Source organism: Cydia strobilella, chromosome 12, assembly GCF_947568885.1.
Source record: "Cydia strobilella chromosome 12, ilCydStro3.1, whole genome shotgun sequence".
In the NCBI taxonomy this organism is placed as follows: domain Eukaryota; kingdom Metazoa; phylum Arthropoda; class Insecta; order Lepidoptera; family Tortricidae; genus Cydia; species Cydia strobilella.
The window spans coordinates 16,769,760-16,780,398 of NC_086052.1; the positions used below are offsets into that span (position 1 = coordinate 16,769,760).

The window sequence follows — 10,639 nt, forward strand, 5'->3', positions numbered from 1 at the left end:
GAATAACGGCGCGATTTGGGAAATGAAATATTAAAGATATGTGACGTCCCACGGATAAAGGTACCTTAAGGCGGTTGGCGCTTACGCTATTATTAACGCCGCTCCAATTAATATTGGGTGGCGCTTACGTCGCATAACGCCTAAAGGTACTTTTTGCCGTGGAACGTCACATATCTTTACTATTTCATATCCAGTGAATCTCTAATTCATTTCCCGAATCGCGCCGTATGACATGTTTTGGTATAAAGTCGATTTTCTCGTTAACTGAGATATGAAGTTGTGCCACATGATATCTGTATTTTTTAGGCCTCGTGTCGTGCCGAGACAAAATATCAAAAACCAAAGAGCACTAAAACACATAAACTACTATGTTACTTACTTGTGACGCAAAAAACTTAAAAACAGCACAAACAACTTTTTTACGTCGTCGTACATGAAATTGCAGATACAGTTTTAAAACTTATCATTTTCTAAAATCCCGTTTTCCCATATTTTTTACTTCGCCCCATTTTCCTAACTTATAAACTAATACGAAACAAAATAGTAAATACCCTTACACGCCCTACTAAGCTCTCAACAAGCCTACAAAGCCTCAAGTATTAACCAAAGTGGCTCCACAGAATACAAAAGGCATTTAGGCCGTTACAAATTTAGAGTAGGCCAAAAGCGGGACACATCTACTTCGCTGTACCTACATCTATACACAGCGGGGACACGCAAATATCATGAATAGTTACATTTCACTAGGACATGTTTATAAGGACCATTTTGCTTTGACAGCCGCTCCCCCGTTGGCGATCCATCTTGTTTTTACCGTCTACGAACTTATAAGATGGCGTGTAATTTTTTGAAGCGAAACTGTTTTGTAGCGTTTTTTTGGACGGAACGTTGTAGAAACGTGTTTTTGTTTAGTTAGTCGAAAGAAAAGTTTTAGATAAGATGTCTTTTTGTAATGGATTATTTTCTTTTATTTTATTTTATTTATTTTTTTATTATTTAGGCATTTGTGGATGTTTTATGTCTCTTTTATTAATAAAACTGCGGCCTAGCTAAGATGACAATCGCTATCGCTACGACAACGAAACGCTTTGTGTCTCTCTATCACTCTACTCTTCCATAGATATTAGTGAGACATTGACAGTTGCGTTTCGATCGCTACGGAGCGTAAGCGATTGGCTTGTTGGCTACGCGGCCTGCCGGCCTAGCCAAGGTGACAATCGCTATCGCTACGACAACGAAACGCTTTGTGTCTCTCTATCACTCTTCCATGGATATTAGTGCGACAGTGACAGTTGCGTTTCGATCGCTACGGAGCGTAAGCGATTTGCTTGTTGGCTACGCGGCCTGCCGGCCTAGCCAAGGTGACAATCGCTATCGCTACGACAACGAAACGCTTTGTGTCTCTCTATCACTCTTCCATGGATATTAGTGCGACAGTGACAGTTGCGTTTCGATCGCTACGGAGCGTAAGCGATTGGCTTGTTGGCTACGCGGCCTGCCGGCCTAGCCAAGGTGACAATCGCTATCGCTACGACAACGAAACGCTTTGTGTCTCTCTATCACTCTTCCATGGATATTAGTGCGACAGTGACAGTTGCTTTTCGATCGCTACGGAGCGTAAGCGATTGGCGTGTTGGCTACGCGGCCTGATCATCTGACGGCATACTAGTAAATACAACTACTATCACATACTAATAATACATAGACAGTCTATCCCTTGCAACTGCTGATTTTCGTAGTCGACATCTAGCTTTAAGTAGCGGATTTATCAGTACCGCTACTTGGCACTAGATGTCGCGAGTGTCGCGAGAAAAGAAAAATCTAAAGCCCGGCAACAATGTTCAACTAATATTATAACCGGAACTCTATTTTCAACTCATTCCGCTTGTAATATTAGTTGTAAATTTTTTAACATTACACTTTTCGTTTGTCGCGACACTTGCTATCCGCTACTTGCTTTATAGTTTAACGGTTGTCCAATTTTTTTTGATATAATTCTTATTTTATTTGCAGCACAAAACAGCATATAAGCCGGCACGGCAGCTCCGATGAAATCCTGGCCAGCGTGAAGAAAGGCAACTATTGGCGGAACAACACCAAGCCTGACGTCATCCCCTCTACTTCCGTCCAGGATCTTTCTTCCATAGGTGGGTAATATACTATAACTACATATACATACTATATATACTCGTACTGTTGCTATAATTATGTGATATTAGCCTCTCCCCACGACTTTCGTGTTAAACTGTCACCAGTTCTACTACCTCCAACTGCCAACATCATTGCTCAGTATCTACTTGCGTAATCACATAATCACAACAACGCCCTTTTCGGGGTGAATTTCGGGATAAGAACTTTCCTACATATACAATGTACATAACTCCTATAGTCCGCGCTCTTCACTTCTCGCATCAGCATCGGAATGTGATGTTTTTGCAAGTGATTGGTCTATTGCTGACTGTCTGTAGTGAGTGTATGAAGTTCTGTGAGGCGATGGATAAACGTGAGTCGTCTGTTATATATTAGATTTATATTTTCAAATGTCTCTGTTATTATTGATTACAAATTTCTATACACTTTATATAAATTCCACAGTGAATTGGTTTTAACTGTCATACTGTGTAATTTGTTAAATAAATAAATTAAAAATGAAAAAATAAAATAAAATAAATTTCTGTGAAATAGCAAGTGTGTGTGTGTAGCAAGAGTGCAATATATACCTACTTTAGATGGTCGTGTTCTTCATTCCCATCATACTGGAGTTCATTTTCGGAGTTACCCGACACTGTCAATTTTTATTTGTTACATCGTAGGTATCAGTTCTAATTTGCACCTATAATGTTTGACAAAATACTGTTCTCTTCCATAGATACCCTTCCAAAAGCACGGCGAAGATCCCGTCGAAACCGACCAGCAACAGCCTACGGGTTTCCAGAAATCTCCATCACCAACCAATCAGACACTAAAACTATGCGGCGCAAATACCACACCTTGAAGAACCTGGTGTATTCAGAACCGGTGGAAAATATTAAGGAGTTGAGGCGAAGACCGAGGTCTGCGGGGTCTACTGTGAGGAATAAGGAGGCTCTCAGTAGACCTAGTTTGATGGAGACGCTGGATTTTATTAATAGTGTGAAGGATGCGCTTTGTGGTTAGTGATTTGATAAAATGTTTCTTCCAACTGACAATTTATATGAGTTCCATCTAGGTATACAAGTAATCGCCCACTGCTGAGCATAGGCCTCTCTTCCAGTACGCCACTTGTCTTGGTCCTGAGCTAATCTCATCCAGAAGTGACCTGCAATCTTCCGGATGTCAGCAGTGGGCGATAAAGGGCTGATATGATGATGATGATAATGATGATACAAGTAATAAATACGCACTTGATATATTATGCCATCTGAATCAAATTACGTGCGCACTCGTGGCTCATTTGCTAGACTGGACGCAATTTTATTTGAATCGTTTCTTTTTGCTATATTTACACAACCTCAATGACCATTTTAATTCTTTCTTAGTGGAAGAATCCGGTACTTCGGACGCTGAGGACACAGGATGGTCTCTAAGCGATGAGTGGCTGGTGGGGCAGACGGCGCCGCTAGCTATGACGGCGACGCGCTGTGGCTGCCGCGCGTTGCACGCCGCGCTCGCTGACTTGCTGCCGGCGTTGTTGCTGCGACGACATTTTACAGTGAGTAGGGTTTACATATGAACATGTGAAATGTCCTGACAAAAGTTCGAACATCGCTCTAAAATCCTCTCATTTCCTGGGTGGCAATTTCTTCAAAAAAGAGTCAATTTCTAAGAATCCAGCCCGCAGAAATTTAGCAAAAGCCTGGCCAAGGCTGATATGGATTGTATTTTTTGGCAGGTACTGCAGGAACTCTGTTCGTGGCTGGGGGACTCCAGTGAGGGGGCTCTGTTCGCACTCCATCGACTGGCAAGAGCGGCTCGATCTAGAAGCAGCGAGAGGATCGCCAAGTAAGCAATTACAAGCTTAAAGCCGCGTTTCCACGTAGTGTTCTGAGCGAACATTTTGTTCTGAGCAAACATTTGTTTTGAGCAAGTGTTCCATTAACATTATAATTGTCATTGTATAGTTTCAGTAACAGTTTATTCATTCAACAGACCTACTCGTATTTTATCAAGACCTGATGATACCTGCCTAGTAAGATATTAACTAACCTGTGTCTATGCAAAACTAACAAACAAGTTAAATTTAAACGAGTCAGAGTAACATTCCTAACAAGCTCACATGAAACTAACTTCGACCAAGCAGATCCAACTCAACGGTTTAGGTTTTAAACTAGGCCTCTGTCCGACCGGTCTGTACTATTGTGACCACAAAAATAGCGTTTTAATAAAAATAAAACTACGTTATTTCGTATAAAATTGGCTTCAAATCTGATTCGACGTAGGTAACGAATGCAACTTTAAATCATTTGGGTTCGGGGTAACGAACTTTACCGCCAATACTTTATTTTATAACTCTCTTATAACAAATCAAGAAATCAAATCTCATAATCAAGTACCCAGGTAGCAAAGTGACGTTAGCGACGTCATAATGACGTATAAATGCTACCTGGGTAGGTATGATTTTGAATTGGTTTTGATACAACCACGATCGTCTTGGTGATTGGCGAGCATCGCACCCATGACTCTTATTTCATTTCGCATGAACAGTCAGCAAAACTAATAGTTCAGCACCTCTGCATATAAGTGTAATGATGTAGGGGTGTCAAGCTAACTGACTGTATTTACCAATCATCGTGAACGGTCTACAAGGTCGCATATCAAAATAAGATCAAAAGCGTAACAAATGTTAAATTGGAATCGTCCGCAGGGTATTAAATACCGTCGGCAACACCGGCAACCTTCATAACATAATAACACGCATCCAAAGACGCCTTCAAATAACGTATCACCTTTCCAAGGCTACCCTTTCACACGTGCAAGAAATTTTAACGCATCAAATCTTTTCATGTTTAGATTATAAACATTCTAAAAGAGTCCCAATAAATACGTCCCATTTTTCATTCATGGAAAACATGATGAGACTACCGTCATATTCAGATATTTGAGATAGGTACTTATTCAATTATATCTGGTTGATCGGCAATAATGTCGCTCTCGCCTAAATTGCTCGCGGAAACCAAAGGCGTTTGATCTTTAGAGAATGAATAGGGAAAATGATATTTTTCCGCACTTTTATTTAGCTCAGTGCGTATACTTACTTCCTGGTATCTAAATCAGTTGAAATTTGGTCAAAAGTATATTTGAACTTTAACTTTGAATACTTCAGGAGCAGTTTATATGATTTCAATTTTAACTTAATTTTTTTCGTCCCCAGTTCCTGGAAGCTTCCAGAACTTGAAGGAACGACAGAGGCTCCGCAGACATACCGAGCAAGGCCTCCAGATTACGTGTCAGGGGATGAAGCACCGCAGCCGCCGCCGCTGCCTAGAAGATCTAGTAGAGACAAACAGGTGAGATCATCCTTCTTAGCCTTACCCTATTTACTTGGGCTCTGCTCTCCTTATATAGGTATACGGCGTCGGTTGTGGGTCGTCTCTGGTGGTATTCTTCCTTTTTCAAGGCTCATTTTTACAAGACCTATCCATATTATCTTGGGCCTCCGTGTCCCCTAGAGGCTTCTCACCCATCTCTAGCACCTTTCTCGTCATGTGATCTGGTGGGTGCCTCATGACGTGGCCATACCATAAGTGATATCATCACCATCACCAGCGGGCTAAGCATGGTCGCATTTTTATCGCCTGTCACCATGCCTGTCACGTCCTAACAAGTATGTAAGTGCGAAAGTGATAGGCATAGTGACAGGCGATAAAAATGCCACCATGCTGCCACCGCAGGTGAGATAGACATTAACCATAATAATTATTAATACCTACTATGTGCTTTAACGCGGCACCTGCACTCAGTGGGAATAAAAATGGGTAAAAAATCAAAATTACAAAGTACCGTCTCCATTGCGGTGTATTGCCATGTTACAAATACAACCTCAATATTGATTTCAAAGGAACCTCTGAATGAATTACTTATAACAAAACTCAATTACGAAACTAAACATTGTAAGGATAAATAGTTATTTGTTATACAAGGGTGCAAAGTTGTATTTTACCCGCGAGTGTGGAATTGAAATACGAGCAAGCGAAATGATTTTATAGTTGAACCACGAGCGAAGCGAGTGGTTCTAAAATAGAATCCTGAGCGTAGCGAGTGTTTTAACACACGAGAAGTAAAATACATTTGCACCCATGTGTAACACAAAACTTTTCCCCTCACTATAGCGAGGAAAGTGCAACATCCACAGGCGTTAGATCATCTTCATCAACTGGAATCACTCATTTTTTTACGATGTTATAACAAAAAACTGGAGATTCTGTACTTTTACGTGAGAAGTTTTTAAGGCCGTTCCATCGGTTTGCCGCTGTCTTTAAGTAAAGTTTTTAAGTAAAATTTTTGTTGACAATGTTCACATTTCTGACGTATGAAATGTCAATGATGCGTTTTGAAATTGCATCGACTTAACTTGTGCGTTCAGAATTATATTTAACATAATTATTAAAAAACAAACGTTTATTATGGAATTTTAAGGTTTATGACTTAAAATCATTAAATAAAGCTAAATCTGGTGTTTTTTATTAGATTCTCAAACCATTTATTTAATGATAATTAATATCGAACGAACCATTATTATGAGCGTTTTACGTTTTGTTATCTGTCAAGCTACTTAAACACGATCCATTCAAGGTCAAATTACTTTCCCCACTAGTGGATAAAATGCGTTTTTCCCCGCTTGTTTTAAAGGATAAAAGACGGCTTTCCGAGCTAGTGAGGGGAAAAATTAATTAAAGGTTCCGAGCCTTAGCTTGAGAGCGAAGGGTTCGTGGCTTGCGGCTGGTTGTACTTTGATAAGAGTATACCTCATTTCTGAAATATTACCACAATTAAACACGGTGAGCCTTGGAAGAAATGAAACGGCAGATTATTAAGCCAACACAAACCACTCAACACAAAAAAAAACTTAATTTGAGTCATTTTAAAATAGACACTCAAATTTGTTTTCAAATGTGTTATATTATACATTTAATGAATAATTTGATGACACTTTTACCTAAATAATTTTGGTGTAGGGATCGTTAAGTTACTCTGTCAAAATGAGTAACCTACTTGACTTCAAGTTTAATTTATATGTTTTGCATAGCTAGAACCAATGAGGATATAATAAGATAGAGCGGTACTGTCATAGTAAATTTTGTAACCACTGTAAACTCACTGCCATCTATCGACATACTTTGAAACTAAAAATTAAGATTTATAAATATACGTTAAAATGTATTTAAATATGAATAAATGATTTTTTATTTGCATTAATTATTTTTATATGATTTTGACCCATGTTCTTTCACTGATATGCGTTAAAATTAAAAATTACAAACGAAACAGTCAACGCCCTCTATACGAGTGTAGACCAAAACTAGTGGCGCCATCTGATCGAGAGTCAAATTTTCGTGATTTTCGAGGCACGTTTTTTCCTTAGACTGTATCCATCTATTACGGAGTAATATCTATCTTTGCTAGAACCTACATAACGTTTCCTAATTTCTACAGCCATTAGTATAACCAAAGATAGATCCCGAGTAGCATTTATACGTCATTATTACGTCAGCGACGTCATTATGACGTAATAATGCCGTCATTATGACGTCACTAACGTCATTTTGCTACCTGGGATATAACTCCGTAATAAACAATGGATACAGTCTAAGGAAAAAACGTGCCTCGAAAATAACGAAAATTTGATTCTCAATCAGATGGCGCCACTACCTTTGGCCTACTCTCGTATAGAGGGCGTTGATGGTTTCGTTTGTTATTTAACAATTTTAACGCATATCGCATATCAGTGCGAAAGAACATGGGTCAAACACATATAAAAATAATGAATGCAAATAAAAAACTTATTTATTAAGCTTCTGTACCGTTATTCAAAGCCTATTAATATTTGAGAGGCAACATTGTTTGTCGTGACGTGACGGTTGCTGATTGCTCAATACCCCACTCCATTCTCCCCTCCATCTAGTTCCAGTTTCTGCCACCAGGGGTCGTAGCTACGGAGGGCGCTAGCAAGCGCGCGCCCGTCATTGGCGTCTTGTCTGTCGAGGCGTACGGTTGTTACAAATTCAAGAAATTTGTAAGTTTTTGCTGAAAAAAAAAAAGTTTATATAACGGTTTTACCGTTCGAGAATTTAAAATTCTTTTATATTAAATACATTTAATTGTAATTTTATAAATGTTCATTATTACTTTTAAAGTGTGTCGATAGATGGCAGTGAGTTTACTGTGGTTACAAAATTTACTATGACAGTACCGCTCTATCCTATTATATCCTCTTTGGTATAACGAAACTGGGTCCTAACACAGGGTTTCGTAGCTTAGGACACAGGGTCGTGATTTACTATATATTTAAATTAATACAATAAACTTTTTTAATTTTTTTTCATTAACTTTTCTTTCAGTTCACAAAGCGCTACACCGACTACCTCTCACCAAAGCTAGACGCTCTTGAAACCCACCTCACCCAATTGGAGCTGGCCACTCGCCAGAACACCTATACGGGCGTGCTGAACCCCGTATACGACGGGAAAATACGGGACAAGTTTAACGTGAAGAGGTCCAAGTCGCTGGGCCGGAGCTTCAGCAAGACTAAGACTGGGTTGGAGATTAACAGGTACCTCAACATACTTAGCGAAAGTTAACTTTAGTGAGTTAATAATAGAGTATAAAATTAAATTATCTATCGGAAATTTTCCCTGTCACCTCTCCAGCTATATAATTCTAACTTCATGGAAAAATTTGAGCGTAAACCTTTTCATAGTTATGTTCGCCTGGTATATTACTAGTATATTACTATTTATATAAAATATATAGTATAAAAAGATTTTACGCAACCGTGCTTTCATACGCCCTCCATGTTAGCGTTAAACGTTTAACGCAACCTTGTTGTAAGTCGCATTAGGAGTTTCACTTGGCAGAATTTATCTATCTTGATATTATTAACGATATTTTCTTGTACTACCGTCAGAGTAAAACGTGGTGACTATTTTCGGATCATTCGTGTTGATCGGCTTACGCCCACGCTTGGGTTTTCATACGTTTTTGCCGCTTTTTTCCGCCCTTCTGTGTCAGTAAATAAAATCCATACTTTCTAAAAACAGCACCTTATATCTTTGCAAAATAATTTAAAACAGTGTGGCATGTGGTACGAGCGTCAGTCAGTTTATTTCTTTTAAAATTAATTGTTTTTGATTGACCGGATCGGATGTTGTGAAAACGCTCTAACTGCGTGTGCTATCACAATCGTTGCAGACTTGTCATAGTCTAGCTCAAAACTATTGTGTCATCTTGTATGATGTTATATAAAGAGAGTAACTTGATTTAAATAATCCGGATTAATTATAATTTTTATTTACTACAGATACAACATCACGCTGAGCCGTCGCTCCGGCGAGAGAACCAACGACGTCCTGTCAGCGATCGCGGGCACCACCGACCCCGGCTTAGGGTACAAGAGCAACTTCTTCCAGCGATACAACGCTAGTGTCGTCGGCGACTCCTATAAGACGAGTAGAGTTACGATAGATTAAACTTCGATTTTCATCATCAGACTTCGGATTTTAGAAGGCAAAATTAAATGACAGGATAAACGTAGATCCTGTCATTTAATTTTGCCCCCTAAAATGCGATGCCTGATCATAATCAATGAGCATGTGTAGGACATGGTATAACAGTTCCTCCAACAACTATATACCTATTGTCCCCTAGCTGACAAAACAGAATAACTACAAGAAATAGTTGATCCACCCTTCGTGATCTTTTGAATGTCGTCGTTTGACCCAACGAGCTCACAGACGCCAGAGGGCCTCCTTCTACCACCACCTTTGACGTGTTGCCTCTCTGTTGCACTTGTATATTTATACTTAAGTGTGACAGGGACGCAACACGTCGAACGTGGTTCGCGGTAGGCCCTGAGCGCTTCTTTCATCCAAAAGCGGCCACCGCTTCGTTAACATTTTGTTCACCTGCCATCACTCTGCCTGGTAACATGTCCTGTCCTGTTGAGCTTTCTATTTAATATATGTTAAGTTTAAAATGTTTATTTTGTTGGATTAATATAAGATAAAAATTATTTAAAATCTATATTTATATTCCAGTGCATATTTATTAATTTATTAACATGAGTGTTTATATAAAACTAAATATTGTCTTATGAGTACAACAGTAAATACATTTTTTTAAATAATTTTAAAAAATGTTTATAAAACAAAAAATATTGTATAAAACAAGAACAATCACCTATAAAAGTGTGTATCAATAAAAAAAAAATGATATTCATATTTTTATACCTACCTCATCATCTTCCTCGTGTTGTCCCGGCATTTTGCCACGGCTCATGGGAGCCTGGGGTCCGCTTGGCACCTAATCCCTAGAATTGGCGTAGGAACTAGTTTTTACGATAGCGACTTCAAATAACAAGAGTGATCTTGTTGTATATTGTCTCGAGCAGGGAGTAGTAAGTGGAATACGTGTGATAGTATTCTTTTACGTTCTTACGTATATT

The 10,639-nt window shown here is 39.0% G+C and overlaps 1 protein-coding gene across 1 annotated transcript in view; it reads left to right on the top strand.

The window, feature by feature from the left end:
* The window catches only part of LOC134745881 (uncharacterized), a 55,257-nt gene extending 44,902 nt beyond the window's left edge, over window positions 1-10,355 (top strand). The window contains exons 15-21 of the mRNA XM_063679977.1: window positions 2,014-2,147; window positions 2,870-3,151; window positions 3,519-3,691; window positions 3,872-3,981; window positions 5,351-5,486; window positions 8,538-8,753; window positions 9,501-10,355. Coding sequence (XP_063536047.1) covers window positions 2,014-2,147; window positions 2,870-3,151; window positions 3,519-3,691; window positions 3,872-3,981; window positions 5,351-5,486; window positions 8,538-8,753; window positions 9,501-9,665 — 1,216 coding nt within the window. The 3' untranslated portion in view covers window positions 9,666-10,355. The remainder of the gene's footprint in view (window positions 1-2,013; window positions 2,148-2,869; window positions 3,152-3,518; window positions 3,692-3,871; window positions 3,982-5,350; window positions 5,487-8,537; window positions 8,754-9,500) is intronic.
* The last annotated feature ends 284 nt before the right edge of the window (window positions 10,356-10,639 follow it).